The sequence below is a fragment of the Micropterus salmoides genome, unplaced genomic scaffold (genome assembly GCF_014851395.1).
Source record: "Micropterus salmoides isolate LMB-PRFRI ecotype aquatic unplaced genomic scaffold, ASM1485139v1 Ms_hic_scaffold_2, whole genome shotgun sequence".
In the NCBI taxonomy this organism is placed as follows: Eukaryota; Metazoa; Chordata; class Actinopteri; order Centrarchiformes; family Centrarchidae; genus Micropterus; species Micropterus salmoides.
This window is the reverse complement of record NW_024041150.1, coordinates 43,621,862-43,637,828: the sequence shown is the minus strand read 5'-3', so window position 1 is coordinate 43,637,828 and position 15,967 is coordinate 43,621,862. Positions and strand designations below refer to the sequence as shown.

At 39.9% G+C, this 15,967-nt stretch overlaps 2 protein-coding genes and 2 long non-coding RNA genes across 4 annotated transcripts; 1 reads left to right on the top strand and 3 right to left on the bottom strand.

Moving 5' to 3' along the window:
- The first annotated feature begins 912 nt into the window (after positions 1-912).
- LOC119911657 (nephronectin-like) lies at positions 913-2,360 on the top strand. The gene is made up of 4 exons (XM_038730615.1): positions 913-993; positions 1,496-1,682; positions 1,798-1,881; positions 1,968-2,360. Exons 1-3 carry the CDS (start codon positions 942-944, stop codon positions 1,859-1,861), a joined length of 303 nt encoding a protein of 100 aa, XP_038586543.1. The 5' UTR covers positions 913-941; the 3' UTR covers positions 1,862-1,881; positions 1,968-2,360.
- Positions 916-1,574, bottom strand: LOC119911713. The gene is made up of 3 exons (XR_005445996.1): positions 1,507-1,574; positions 1,192-1,275; positions 916-987 (listed from the first exon to the last, which is right to left on the bottom strand). It is a non-coding gene; the product is annotated as an uncharacterized LOC119911713 (long non-coding RNA).
- Positions 2,361-7,024: 4,664 nt separating the features above from the next.
- Positions 7,025-10,393, bottom strand: LOC119911990 (zinc finger protein 239-like). Its single transcript, XM_038730962.1, has 4 exons — positions 10,314-10,393; positions 10,189-10,245; positions 9,747-9,840; positions 7,025-8,533 (listed from the first exon to the last, which is right to left on the bottom strand). The coding sequence occupies exons 1-4, from the start codon at positions 10,391-10,393 to the stop codon at positions 7,679-7,681; spliced, it is 1,086 nt and encodes a 361-aa protein (XP_038586890.1). The 3' UTR covers positions 7,025-7,678.
- A 344-nt stretch (positions 10,394-10,737) lies between these two features.
- LOC119911674 lies at positions 10,738-12,714 on the bottom strand. Its single transcript, XR_005445956.1, has 2 exons — positions 12,532-12,714; positions 10,738-12,271 (listed from the first exon to the last, which is right to left on the bottom strand). It is a non-coding gene; the product is annotated as an uncharacterized LOC119911674 (long non-coding RNA).
- Positions 12,715-15,967: the final 3,253 nt, after the last annotated feature.

The following is a 15,967-nucleotide window of genomic DNA, read 5'->3' as shown; positions in this document are numbered from 1 at the left end:
ACATCAAAGTGAAATCTCATGAAGGAAAGCAGTTAGAGCAGCGTCGTACACACAAACTGTAGAAAGTTAGGGCTCTGAGTAAGACTTTAAAAATAAACTGGTGGTTAACGTTGTGAAATGTCGCAGTTTGATTAGCAAAAAGGAAACCGGGTCGACTTTTTGACCGCTCTCCTGGGTGAGTTTCTTTTTGTCCCACCTGTCCTTCTAAAATTGTCATACACGCCATAAAATTACATCAAATCAACACATATCGCGTTAGTGGCTACGCCTGTTAACTTAGAGATTTTCTGTTCCGGTCTGTTTGTTTAATATTAGTTTGCTCTTCGTTTGTAAAATGAGACGCTCTGCTGCCAGTAGACTTGTTCCTGTCGGTGATTGGTCATCTGCTGCTAACGAGTTAACAGGCATCATGTGTGTTGTGCTCACGGGGTAAAACAGCTGCTGCACGCGACATCGTAAACGCACCTTTTTATTTTACTAAATCTTACTACTACCTTCCTTGAACCTTCAAAATAAAAGCATCTCAGTCAGCATTTTCAGTGTATTCTCATTTGTAACATTAAATAATTACCATAACCAGACCTTTTATGAGGCGTCACATTAACACTGTAAATATATATATATATATATATATTTTTTACAGTTTTTGATATTCAGCTTCAGCTGAAGATTGCTTTACTTAATGACCTAAATTAACAAAATGAAATCAGTATCTTGTCCACAACAATGTGACCACTGATCCCGATCACAATTGTTAGGGTTAGTGAAGCCAGATACCGTAAAGATATCCCGTGTATGTTGAACTTACTTCATGGTACAGGCCCCAGGGACCTATTTTAGTTGCAGACTCATGTAAACAACGTGTGTGTGTGGTGTGTGTGTGTGTGTGTTGCAGAGGCTGGTGTGTGCTCTGTACCTTCGATCACGGAGTGTGTGACTGGATGTCGGACAGAGAAGGAGATCTACACTGGGAGACTGTTCACAACCCTGCAGGTAACAAACACATATTAATGTATATTACCTGCGTGTCCACTTTATTAGGAACACGTTTACATCTTTAACTCTGAGCTCACGAGCAGGGAGTGGTGAACATTTGGCATATTAACTGTTCATCAGTTATAAAATAGTTTAACAGACCAATCGTTTCAGCTCTAAGATCCACTAAATGGACAAAAGTACTGGGACACCTACACATCACTTTTAAAGAGCGTCTGTGAGGTCCGACACTGATGTTGGACGAGACGCCCTGGCTCGCAATCTCTGTCCTAGTTCATCCTGAATGTGATGGAGAGGGTTGAGGTCAGAGGTCAGAGCGGACCAGTCAAGTTCTTTCACACCAAACTGGGAAAAATTCTTTAAGTTAAACATGACTCATTTATCAGAAAAGTGCTTTGTCATGATGAGGATTTCTTCTTCTGTGTTTCATGTGATCGTGAACTGAATGTCTCAGACTCTACCAGGTAATCATTAGTAAACTACAGCATTAATATCTCAGGTGGGCGTTACCTGTCCGTCCCGGAGCTGAAGGTGGGACAAAGGAGCATCCGCGGCGCTCGATTGGCCGTCCAGATAGACCCGACCTGGAGCCACGGCGACCTGTGTTTCTCCTTCTCCCATTGGCTGACGGGGCATCATGTGGGCGTGCTGCAGCTGTTCACCAGGAAAAGGGGACGAGACCAAAGGTACCGGTGCTACATGTTCCTGTAAACAACAACAACACGTTACGTTTCTCGAGCGGGGAAATAGCTCCTCATGGAATCACCTGTGTGACGTCTTGTCCCTGATTGGCTGTTGCAGGTATAGCCCCGCCCTCTGGGCAGGACAGGTGGACACAGTTGGAGGCAAACACAGGTTACCTTGACGACGCATTCTCTGGAAAGGGTGAGACACAAACACCACACAAACAAACACAAAAGAGTTTTGTGTGAGTGTTTATGTTGTTGTTGACCACCGGTGTGTGTCTGCAGGTGCTGTTAAAGGCCGAGCGGAGAAAAGGACGGCGAGGGCATATCGCTGTGGATGATGTCACACTGAGACGTGGGGCGTGTCGATGACATCACAGCAGACAGTTTTCACTTAAGACTGAACTGAACGTTTACAGACGACTCACTGTGCCTCCTGTAAACGCCACATTCCTGTCAGCAGATCGATCAGCAGTTTTTACATGAACGTCCTCGTTTGTCGAACTAAGAAGAAGAAGAAAGACGAGTTGAGAAAACATTTGGTTATTATTTTTGTTTTTTTGTTTGTGTTCAAGCAGCAGGAGCTTTAATTAAAAAGCTGACAGAATATAAAATCTATCCAAAAACTGCAGTGCATCGTTTGGCCACTAATAAGTCAATATACAGTCTTTGATCCCAGCAGAGAAATAAACAGCCTGGTACAAAAACAGGGTTTGGTCTCTGAAGCTTCTGTCTACGTTCATGACAACTGTGCTGACCTTTTATATAACTCACCAGATTTTATTATATTAAGGCTTAAAGTTATGCTTAATAAAGGTCATGTCCACTTTGAGTGACAGGTGGCTGCTGTCACAGTAGCTTACTGTTCAGCAACCGATAAAGTAAACCCCCCGCGCCTGACACCAGAAGATCTGACATGGATATAACATCAATCAGCGTGCGAGACAGCCGACGTCAGCTACACAAGTCACTACACAGCAACACCCCACAGTTATAAAGGTAAAAAAAATAAAAATATTTCACACTGCTGCCCCTGGTGAGCTGCCGTCTGCAGGACGCTCAGGGGACCCGACCAGAGACGTTTTACAGAGGAGACACGCCACTTTAAGAATCCTCAAAAAACTCTGTGGGGAAAAGATGGCGGCCAAGTGACGGGACTTGCCTATAGGACTTTGACATGACTGATCTCTACTTCTGATTTATAAAATCTGAAAACGGGTCAACTTGTAGAAATGTCAGATTTCTCTAATTCACCGAAAACATTTAAATAACTTTGTGGGTGAGAAACAGGAAACACCAAAGATACAAAGATCTCATCTGGAGTCATTGTTGATGAGATCGTGAGCTCGAATGTTTATACTTATTCGTGTAAAATCAATTTCACTCCCAGATTTTTTTTTATTTGTGTGTAAAGTTCTTTGAAAGACCGGATTAATCTGAATTTGTAAATATATTTCTGCCCAATACTGACACTTATCATTTACATCTATTAATTTATCTGAGGCTTTTATCCAAAGCGACTTACAATTGCTGTACATGTCAGAGGTCGCACGCCTCTGGAGCAACTAGCAGTTAAGTGTCTTGCTCAGGGACACAATGGTGGATGGGTCACAGTGGGAATCAAACCCGGGTCTCTTTTCAACACTCTTACTGAACACTCTCCTGTAGGTGCAGTTGTCTGAAATGTCCACTAGGTGTCAGGATAGGCGCCATCACCTCCCAGTATCAATAAACCTGTTAATTAATTAAAGTCTCTTCTTCATTCGCTCCTCTGAACAGCAGTTTACATTTACACTTCAAAACAGAAGAAGAGTTAAAAGGTACTGACCGTGACAGAAGATCTCGGCCCCGCCCACACAATCTGATTGACAGGTGACATCACATCCTGTTGATGAAGAAAAGATACAGACATGTATTACCTTTTTGTTTACTACGGCTGCAACTTCAGATTCGTCAATTAACCTTTTTATTTTTCTGACATGTTGAGACCAAAACCTGAAAATATTTAGTTTACGAGTATATAAAACAAGTAGTGGAAAGCAATAAAGTACATTTAGGATATAATATCGAGACACGAGTACAGATATCTGATGTGAAGTCTGCGTTAAATATCTATTTCAGAGTCCAGCGTTTAAATGTTTCCTACAATATATTTTTCAGATTATTGATATTAAACATAAATAAACATCCAGGAAAACTACTGATCACACGACCGGTAAAATGAAGTCTTACAAACATAAATACAAACGTCTTGCTTCATTAAACGACTGAAATAATGAACTAATTACCAGATTTAACCTCCGACCTCTGAGGCATCACCTGCGGGAGGAGAGAGGAAGAGGAAGGACAGGAACCTGATTTGTGTGTTTAACATCTGCTTTAGAGGACGCACACACATCTCTTCAGTCTCTGATGGGCGGAGCTGCCAGAAACCTGATTGGTGCTTTTCCCGTGAGCTCGACAGATTCCTCAGTTTATAGACACAACATGAATGTGAGGAGAGAAACCTGTGATTTAGCTTCCTGGGATATCTGAGAGTGTGTGTGTGGTTACAGCCCTGCTTGTTAACCCTGTAATTACCACGGTAACCTCTCTCCACCATCTCCGCCTCCTGCTGCTGATCACTGGCAGCACACAGTTTAACACAATTCATCTCTAGAGCTGAAACTATTCAGCGATCAACAACAAAACACTTTAAATAATCGCTAACTCTTCTGGTAGTTCATTCTTTTTTTTCCTCCAAGCAGAAATACGACAAATCTGCTTTTAAAAGTACAAGAAGTGCCAAAAGTAAAAGTACAATGACAAGCTGGTGCTGCTCTGATAGTCCTACGGATAATGTTTATTTATGCATTCATGTGTTCATCACTTTAATGTTGCATCTTAATTGTAATTGCTTAACATTAACAGCAGCGTAGTTTAATCAATAATTTATACATAATATCAGTTTAGTTTAGAATTTTAATTATTAATCTGAATCTGCAAAGTTATTAATGTGGTCAGATGCATGCAGTGAAGTAAAAGTATTGAAATACTGCACCTGATGCACCTACTTCCCACCGCTGCTAACACGTTTTACAAAAAATAGTCAGGAAAAGTGAAAAAGTATAGGCCTCTTCAAAGTTTCCAAGTTAACATACTGGAAATCTAATCTTTGCTGACCTCCGGTGGTTTCATTCTCACCTGGCTGCAGTGATGGACAGGTGTGCTCTGGTACACGGTGACATCACGGCTGTGGTTACAGTGAAACAGACAGAGAAATGTTACATCAATCCTTAAACTAGTTGTTCTGTCCAAACACCAAAATATCATCAATCATGAAATTATGTTGTAGAAACTTTCTTCTTTTGCATTATTAACTTAACAAAACACAAAATGCAGTCCTTCCATGTGTTATATTATAAAATATATTCATTTACAAAATATATGTGTTTATAGTTCTGTCTGGGCAACTTTCATTTAATTAAAATTTTTTAAATCTACGTTTTGACTGTGTTTTTATTGCTGACCAATACTTCAATTGTGCTGGATTTGAGTTAATCTGTCTGCAGTTTCTATTATTCTTCATTTATCTATTTACATGTGTATAGTTTCCAACTATACATCAAACAAATAATTATTATTACTGGAAGTTTCGAGGCTTTATTATTTTGTTTTTATTATTATTTAAGACAAATTAATTGTGACGGCAGAGATTTAACCCATAAATACAAATACCAAGGTTATCAGGTTTATAGATAGTAAGTTTTATAATACTTTAACAAAACAAAGTGTTTTACAGATACAAATGAAACCACATAGGATACATGGATCCCTTGTGTATTTCATCATCATATCTACGAGCGCATGTTTTCACAAATAAGAATTTAATCAGATAAATGACTCACCTGCAGGTTCACCTGCTCCACATACCTTCGTTCCCTTTGAGTCGCCGCCGCCGGCATCACACGTGTTGTTCCATTTGTCTGAAACACTGAAATGAACTTGTTGAGATCGACTCTCTGAGGGCAGCGACTCTGCTCACCCACAATGCATTGTTGTTATACATTTGGTACAAGAAAATACATCCACGGTCAGGTGGCTGTCGTGTACGCAAAACTCTGGTTAATGCCACCAAAGGAGGAGAGGGTGAATAAATTGAGCACGGCACGTTTTTCCAATCAATCAATATTCGAGTTTAAACAAACTAACAAACTTTCATATATTCAACTAACCGAAGTAAAACTTTTTAAAGCTGTAGTGCAGGTATTTCTGATGATTTGTGAAAAGCTGTACCGCGCTAAGCAACAACTGATCGGTCGAGTTTGGGCTGAAAGTGGTTAGTAAAAAAAGAAAGTATAAGAGCTGCTGCGCTCCATTTAAATCCACGATGTGACGCCACAGGCTGACAGGAAGTGGAAGTACTGATGAAACACAGTGTAATTCTCTTATCCGACGGTGAAGCTGAGGAAACATCAAGACCTCCCTCTGCTGGAGCTGAAGAGGAACTCAACTTTCATGCCTTTAACTCCCAACAGCAAGTCTGTGGTTCTCTACTTGAGTATCGCTGCCACAGTTCTCTACTTGAGTATCGCTGCCACATTTCAGAGGGAAATATTCTAATTTTCACTTCACAACATTTATTTTATAGCTTTAGTTACAGATTAAGATTTCACATCAACATATGATCTGTTACTTTAGATTAAACTTGCCATTGTTTTCTTCTTCTGTAGCATTGTCTTCAAACAGAGTTGATAAACACCTCAGTTCACCGAAGGAAGCCATCTGACTGTGTGAGGAGCGAGCTTGTTGATGTCTGACCAATAGGGGAGAAGTTCACCCCTTGAGACACACCCCCTCCTCATTTGCATAATGAGGCAGAAATGCATAGAGAAATGTAAAAAGGACAGGCAGAAATAAATACCATGGGGGAAATAAATAGGGTAGAAAATGCAAAGAAAGACATTTTAAAATGCACACAAATGTAACAAAAATAAAGTTGAAGACAATAACAGGCAATAAATAAATACGGTAATTAATAAAAAGGTGAATAAAGACAGTTCATATGATTTGGTTTCACAAGTAAGGAAATAAACATAATTCTAAAAATTGTATTTTATTTGTTGTTAGCTGAACATGAAAAATGCTAATTAAAGAAGTTTCTAATAAAAATATATTAGTTATAAAGACGCTGCGAATACGTGATCATTAATTCGTCAAGTAATTAGTTAAGATTTTAGCATTTCGGGTCAATTCTCAAGGAGCAAACTGCAGCTATCATTATCTTCATTATCAATTATCATACATTAAATATATATTTTGATAAATTAAAGCAGTTAATTAGTTGAACGACAGAAAACTCATTTTATTATTTTCAACCTGTTTATTTGGGTTTCAGAACTTTATGTAGCGAAAAGTACATACGTTTATTTACATGGAGGGAGTACTTCAGACAGACATAAATAAATTAATAAATAGATTTTTATCATGAGCTTTCCATACTGAAATAATCTATAAATGTTTCCATATTAAATAAAACCTATTTACATTCCCTCTCAGTGATGAAAGTCACTGGCTGCAGCTTCACCTCTAAATGTTGGTTTTCTTCATCTCCAACAAAAATAAACAAATCTCTCTGAGTTTGGGCTGTTGGTCGGGGAAAAAAAAAAGATGTCGTCTTCATCGTCTCTGACAAACCACGATGGATTTTTTTTAGACCAAACAATTAACTCAGTAAATAAATAAATAATTTGTAGCCCTAAACCGTTCAAACTGTCACAGTGAAAATGTCCATCAGTGTCCGACTGTTCAAGTTGATGTAGATGACCGTTTTAGATTTACGTCAGCGTAAAACAGGAAATCCTCACCCAGGAGACGCAGGAAACAACTCATGTTTAGCATTTTCCTTCAATGTTTTGAACATAACATATTTACATTTTTTATTTTAAATTGTAAACTGCGTTGGCGAAACATGACCCTCCTTCGAGTCCAGCAGACGTCAGCACTGTGCCCAGACGTCAGACGCAGCGGTGTCTCTTCAGCTGACTGGAGAAGGTGAAGTGTTTCTTACACTGGTCGCACCAGTACGGCTTCTCCCCGGTGTGAGTCCGCACGTGTCTCGCCAGGTTCGACGACGTGAGGAAGCTTTTGCCGCAGTGCTGACACCGGTGCGGTTTCTCACCGGTGTGGACGCGCTTGTGCAGCAGGCGAGTGGTGACGTGGCTGAAAGTCTTCCCACACTGCTCACAGCTGAACGGTCTCTCCCCCGTGTGGACGCGCTCGTGCTCAGCGTGGTTGGTGGATGACGTGAAGGTTTTATCGCAGAACCGACACCGGTAGGGTCTCTCTCCGCTGTGGATCCGCTGGTGGACGGTGTACGAGGAGTGATGATTGAAACTGCGTCCGCACAGCTGACAGCCGTACAGTTTCTCTCCCGTGTGGAGGCGCCGATGTCTCGTCAGATTCGACTGTGTGAGGAAGGTTTTGGCGCAGAGCTGACACTGGAAAGGTTTGTCACCCGTGTGGACGTGTTCGTGTTGTCGGCATGAAAATGAATCAGTGAAGCTCTTCCCGCAGTGTTCACAGCTGTAGGGTTTCTCTCCAGAGTGACGGCGCCGGTGGAGTTTCAACGTGCTCGGCTGAGTGAAAGCTTTCTCACACTGGTCACACTGGTACGGTTTCTCTCCGGTGTGGACGCGCTGGTGCGTTCTTACGCTGCTTAACTGAGTGAAGGTTTTCCCGCACAGGTCACAGTGGTATGGTCTCTCTCCGGTGTGGACACTCTGATGATCCTTCAGCTGGTGCGTTGACGTGAACGCTTTGTCACACAGCGGGCAGCGGTGAGGTCTGCGTCTCTCTGAGGCGTCCACTTTCTGTGACAGACAGAGATATAAAGACAGGTGTGAGCGAGGTGGAGGACTTCTTCTTCTGGTTTAAACCTTGAAACCACACCCAGCAGTGATGCCACAGTTAGGGTGCACTGATGTAATCACCCGGAACGACGCAGATACTGACCTGATTCAGTGCATCGGGTATCGACCAGACTTGATAGATCCACATTAAATACAGTTTCTTTGTCATTGTAAATGGCTGCTGAGTGTCACCCAGTGAGGATTACAGATTTAAATGTGGGGAGAGGAAAACACTGGAATCTGATCGGTGTCACCAGAAACCCAGGCTGTGTTCGCACTTCTAGGGCAGCACTTACGGCAACGCGGGACATCAGCATGCCGTCTTGCGTCTCTTCTGGCTTCTGGCTAACAGACGCCTCAAAAATCATATTGAACAAACCTGGTTGTTTACAGTCACTGGCTGATATAATAACTCAGTGTTTAGTTCTCGCTAAGTTTTCAAAAATTAAAGCGAGAAAACTAATAAAAAAACAACTTATATTTGTATACGTATTCGGCTTTTTGTCCGCCATCTTGACCATTTTTTGTAAGCTGCCACAGCCGCACTGGTTTATGGGTAATAGGCAGCACCAAGCGTCAATGCTGCCTTCAAAACCGGCCGATACGGGGGCAGTTTGAAGGAATCTTACGCGACAGGAAGAGATCGTTTGGCCCGTTTCGAACACAGCCCCCGAGTGAGGAACTAGAATGCTAGAGCCCAAAATCTGTGTTTTATAATTTAAGAACATTTTGTCATCTGAAATTCTGTAACCATGTGGTGGAACAATAAAATTACAGAGATTCAGTAAGAAAATATTACAAATTTAAAATATGCATATAGAAATATTCAAATGTATGTGTAATTATTTATGGGTCAGGTCATCATGTCTCCTGCTGCACACAGGAAATAAGTGGGTCTGACGGAGACTCACGTGGGCAGCACTCCTCTTTGTTTACAAAACATGACCGGAAATAACTTTTCTAACAGAATAACTGACTCCGCCCACACAGCCACGGAGTCTACAACGAGCTGGAGTGTCGCATCTAACGGTGCGGTCGCACTTCTGAGAGTTTGTTGAAGCAGTGCTTGAAGTGCGGCGGTACGCGGGACATTTTCTTGCGTACCGGGACTTCTCCCAAGCTGCCGGTACTCTCCTCTCCATATCAGGTTCTCTGGGCGCTACGTGACGCTCACCTGCTCCCGTTCTTTCTGCCGGTGGAGAGAGACGAGGGACAGGAGAAGCTCGGGTGCGGATGGGGCGGGACATTTAAAAGTTGACAGATTTTCCCTGGGGGACGCAGGGGACACGTCAGAATCTGAATCTCTCCATCACTTTTTGAAAGCTTTTGTTAACAATGTTCTGAACAGCAGCAACTAGAAATGTGAAATAACAAATGAAACAATAAGAAAACGTGCAATGCAACTGAAATATGGAAAAAACAAATTTGCATTGTCCAAAAAGTGATTACTGAATTCCATTGTATTTTGAATTGTCACCTCTCACCTTAATTTAGTTTCCTTTCATTTAAATAAAGACATTTACTCCATAAACTGGTGCAGAAAATGTCTCCAGAATGCAGGAAATTAAGTGTTTAATGCTTAAAGTCATTAATGTTGTAATATTTACTGGTTTCACCTTATGGTTGAGGATATTGCGGGAGGGAAGTGATGAGCTCGTGATGGCGTGCTGACTCTTCGTCGGGGTCAGAAGGTGAGCCGGTGTGTTATTTACGGGACCAGCTGTTCAGCCTCCTGCTGGACCTCCCACCTGAGACAGTCACAAACTCCTTTGTTTTGTTAACATCCATGGAGGTTGTGGGAGACCTCTGCTCCACCTCCATCCTGTAGGCAGACTCGTCGTCGCCGTCAGCAATGAGACCCACCTGTTGTGTTGTCAGCAAAACTTAATCAAATTTTTGGATGTGAATCCAGCGGTGCAGGATATTTGCAGCTGTGGTGAAATTCCCAGAGAAATACAGCATTAAGTTACCGAACATTTCCTGCTGCTGAAGCTTCACATTAAAAGTATTTAACTGCCGAAACACGAGTTGATTTTCATTTTGTGTGATTCATGCAGGTTTGTGAACTACAGAAACTCTCATGAGTTTATTTTTTGTCTTAAACTCTGAAGTCCTGACTCTGCAGTAAAGGTTAAACACTGCCGAGCGAATGAGACTCTTGCTCCTCTTTTCAAACATTTCGTTTGAAGTTTATTGCCAATTATTGCATTATCACAAATACATGTTCAGTGTGGAGTGTGGTGTCTCTTTCTATTGTTTATTCGACAGCATCAGAGAAGATCAACTTTACATCTAGGTAAAGAGCTGTTAATCATCCTGAACCAGGATACAAACTACAAATCAAATTCATTAAAACCTTTTCTGAACACACTTCTGTAGGTGCAGATGTCTGACATGTCCACCAGGTGTCAGGCTAGGACCATGACGGGGAAACTACACAACCGGCAGCTCTGCACGTTTTCATGGCGTTAAAAGAAATTACAATTTGATTAAATATTCCTGTGTAACTATATTTTCTGAAACGATCATTATCAAGTTAAATAACCACTGGAAGAACTGAGAACTTTCTCCCTCTGTCTGCAGACCTGAAAACAATAAGGCATAATGAGGCATCATGTTACAATAACTGCTCCACATTCACTAACAGATATCTCTTTTCTCTGTCTCTTTTAGAAGCTTTCCACTCTGAGATACTTGGTGACAGAACTTGTTTCATTGTCCGTAACAGGAAACTAATGAAGAGCTTCATTGTGCTTCAAAGGCTTTATGCTAACAATGATCTAGTCTGTTCTTATTCCTGGTCAGGAGCGGCACTGGAATTTGAACTTTAGCACCATGTGGAAACTTTGAGTTTTGCTGTTACACCCCAGCTGATGTGTTTCCAGTGTGAAGGGCGTGATTTTGGTCTGAATGATGATTGGATATAATTATGAAGAATATGAAACATGACCGACAACTGATACAGCTGGAGTCTCTCTGGTTAATTTGAACGTACAGTACCACACGGTGCCTCAGCTGACTCCACGCTGCGTTCAGGTGACGTGTAAACATCCAGACTGTTTCACTTGCAGGCTGTTTGACAGTATGAACCGTTCTCAGATCAGCTCAGCCCAGCAGGGGTCTCCAGCCCTGAGGTGAACCTGTGCTCACTGTGGTCGCTGCTGATGTCGGTCTGCCCTCTCTGACAGGACGTTGAAGACACAGTTGCAGGTGCCAGCGTCCACACACAGCGACCTTCTCCAACCAGCTGCTGTGAATCTTGTTGTTGAACGCTGAAGTCGATGAAGAGGAGCCTGTAACAGGTGGTGAGATGCAGTGTGGCGCTGCATCCTCTGTGTGCAAACTGTACAGCAGTGACCCTCAACTGGTGCCCCATGCTCCACATCCGGCTGGCCACTGTTTTGCAATATTCATATATTTGCAGTACTACAAACTCTGCAGCGGTGGTGAAATATTTCCTGCTGCTGAACCTTTACATTAAAAGCCTTTTATTTTGTGTGATTGACGCAGGTTTTTATTGTTTCCTCCTTCAAACCGCAGCTGAAGACGTGTTCGTCTCCGAGTGACCGTTTCACTGACCTCCTGTGAAGAACTCATGTCGCCTCCTCCTCAGCAGACAGATGCTCCTTCAGTCAGACAACATGGCCGACAGCGTTCCCTCTCCTCCTCGCCTGGAGCTTCTCCTCCCGCCATTCAGCTCTGAGATCACACAGAGACACGATGACAACCTGAGGAGTTGCTTTTGTTGCTGTTTTGAGCAAATACACAACTCTGAAGACTTCAGCTGAACTGCTGTTGCTCAGGAAACGGCTGGAAGCTAAGCTAGCTGCTACATCAAAAAACACGAGCTTTTACAGCTTAATTCAAACGGTTCATCGACCCGGAGCGATAGCGGTTAAAACCCGGACAGCTTCATGAACTAGTGGACCCAGAGAGAGCAGATAAAACCATCAAATTACCTTTTTCCTCCTCTTTTCAGTCTCTCTCCCAGCAGCCGTCCGTCATGACACTTACGTCACCGAGTCACGTGACTGAAACAGATCTTCTTCGTCTTGAGTTAAAACGGCAGCTGGTTGGGAGGACCTAAAGCCAAAACACTGTAAATACATGATTGCAGAAATAAATTAAATTAATTAATTAAATAAATACATATAGAAATAAAAGTACAAATACATGCATAAATAAATAAATGCTTTAATAAATGCATGCATAAATAAATTAAAGCATGATTAAATAATTACATGCATAAATAAAGTAAAGTACAAATACATGCATAAATAAATAAATGCTTTAATAAATGCATGCATAAATAAATTAAAGCATGATTAAATAATTACATGCATAAATAAAGTAAAGTACAAATACATCCATAAATAAATAAAATATAAAAGATTAAATAAATAATGCGTTAATAAATAAAAGTACAAATACATGCATAAATAAATAAATGCTTAAATAAATGCGTGCATAGATAAATTAAAGAATCATTAAATAATTACATGCATAAATAAAGTAAAGTACAAATATATCCATAAATAAATAAAATATAAAAGATTAAATAAATAAATGCGTTAATAAATAAAAGTACAAATACATGCATAAATAAATAAATGCTTTAATAAATGCATGCATAAATAAATAAATGCTTTAATAAATGCATGCATAAATAAATTAAAGAATGATTAAATAATTACATGCATAAATAAAGTAAAGTACAATATATCCATAAATAAATAAAATAAAAGATTAAATAAATAAATGCGTTAATAAATAAAAGTACAAATACATGCATAAATAAATAAATGCATGCATAAATAAATTAAAGAATGATTAAATAATTACATGCATAAATAAAGTAAAGTACAAATACATCCATAATAAATAAAATATAAAAGATTAAATAAATAAATGCGTTAATAAATAAAAGTACAAATACATGCATAAATAAATGCTTAAATATACATGCATACAGAAATAAATAAATGATTAAATAAATATATGCTGAAATAAAATAACATAAAAAATGCTTAAATAAATGCATGCATGCATAAATAAATAAATGATTAAATAAGTACATGCTGAAATAAAATAACATAAAAAATGCTTAAATAAATAATTTCATGCATAAATAAAATGCTTAAATAAATGCATGCATAAATAAATAAATAAATGATTAAATAAATACATCCAGAACTAAAATAAAAACCTAAAGAAATGAAATAAATACATGCTGAAATAAAATAAAAATAAATAAATACATGCATAAAGATATATAAAATAACAAATAAGTGCTGAACAAATACATAAATACATGATGAAATAAATCAAAGAATAAAAATACTGAAATAACTATGGAAATTGAACATTGAATAAACAAGAAGGATCAGCCAGTGAAGAACCAGACTCATCAGGCATCCAAGGCTACATCTTCACTCACTTCTCCATCTTGCAAAGGATTGTAATAATTTAAAAAGACACCGTCACCTGCATTGGACCCACTGCTCTCACACAGCAACTTGGTATAATATGGACAATCCACTGTCCACACAAAGACTTGCAGCATCCATCTCTTTGATTCTTCTTCTTTGATTTTCCAAATAACTGTTTGATGTGGTCAGATTTGACCAGGACTTTATTTTAAAACATTATTTCTCTTTTTAATATGGGTTAATGCAAAAACAATCACTGTGGAATGATACTTTGCCAATGTGAATATCAGTAACCCTTTCATTCTAAACACGTGGCGCCAACAGTATTTAATGCACTTAAAATAGTAATGTGGGTCTTGATGATACCTTGCTCTCACCTTTTGTAGAGAAAGGTCAATATGTGGCACCTGTCTGTAATTTTTCCCATTTTCTGTTAACTAAGGCATCTTGTCTTTCTATTATTGATGTGTATGACAGATAAAACAAATAAAACATTCTATATCTAAACTAAACTCTAAATAGTTTTAATGCTTTACGGTTTTAATGGCACGACATGCACAAGTACATAGTACTGGTTTGAATGTTGCAGTTGCCTTTTTGTTCCAGTTTTTTTGTGTGTTATTTTATTTGAAAAGCCCCATTTAAAATATATGTTGGATGCAATGGTTTTGTATTTAAGAGCAAGGTAATATTGTCAAACAAATATTTGCAAAATTGACTGACAAAGAACAAAGAGGAGGAATTAGTTGTTCTTGTTTTTGTCATGCTATTCTATGTGATGCATCTGAGGTCAAATAAACTATTTGGAAATACAGTAAACTTGGATTGGATAATTTCAGTACATTTCATTTTTCATAAGTTCATATTGGTAAATGGCAGTTGGATTGTTTTACGCAACAGCAGCATTCAGTTGTTTTTTTCCAATAGCGGCAAAATGACTATTCTAAATCAGTGGAAATATACACTCACCTAAAGGATTATTAGGAACACCATACTAATACTGTGTTTGACCCACTTTTGCCTTCAGAACTGCCTTAATTCTACGTGGCATTGATTCAACAAGGTGCTGAAAGCATTCTTTAGAAATGTTGGCCCATATTGATGGATAGCATCTTGCAGTTGATGGAGATCTGTGGGATGCACATCCAGGGCACGAAGCTCCCGTTCCACCACATCCCAAAGATGCTCTATTGGGTTGAGATCTGGTGACTGTGGGGGCCATTTTAGTACAGTGAACTCATTGTCGTGGTCAAGAAACCAATTTGAAATGATTCGAGCTTTGTGACATGGTGCATTATCCTGCTGGAAGTAGCCATCAGAGGATGGGTACATGGTGGCCATAAAGGGATGGACATGGTCAGAAACAACGCTCAGGTAGGCCGTGGCATTTAAACGATGCCCAATTGGCACTAAGGGGCCTAAAGTGTGCCAAGAAAACATCCCCCACACCATTACACCACCACCACCAGCCTGCACAGTGGTAACAAGGCATGATGGATCCATGTTCTCATTCTGTTTACGCCAAATTCTGACTCTACCATCTGAATGTCTCAACAGAAATCGAGACTCATCAGACCAGGCAACATTTTTCCAGTCTTCAACTGTCCAATTTTGGTGAGCTCTTGCAAATTGTAGCCTCTTTTTCCTATTTGTAGTGGAGATGAGTGGTACCGGTGGGGTCTTCTGCTGTTGTAGCCCATCCGCCTCAAGGTTGTGCGTGTTGTGGCTTCACAGATGCTTTGCTGCATACCTCGGCTATAACGAGTGGTTATTTCAGTCAAAGTTGCTCTTCTATCAGCTTGAATCAGTCGGCCCATTCTCCTCTGACCTCTAGCATCAACAAGGCATTTTCGCCCACAGGACTGCTGCATACTGGATGTTTTTCCCTTTTCACACCATTCTTTGTAAACCCTAGAAATGGTTGTGCGTGAAAATCCCAGTAACTGAGAAGATTGTGAAATACTCA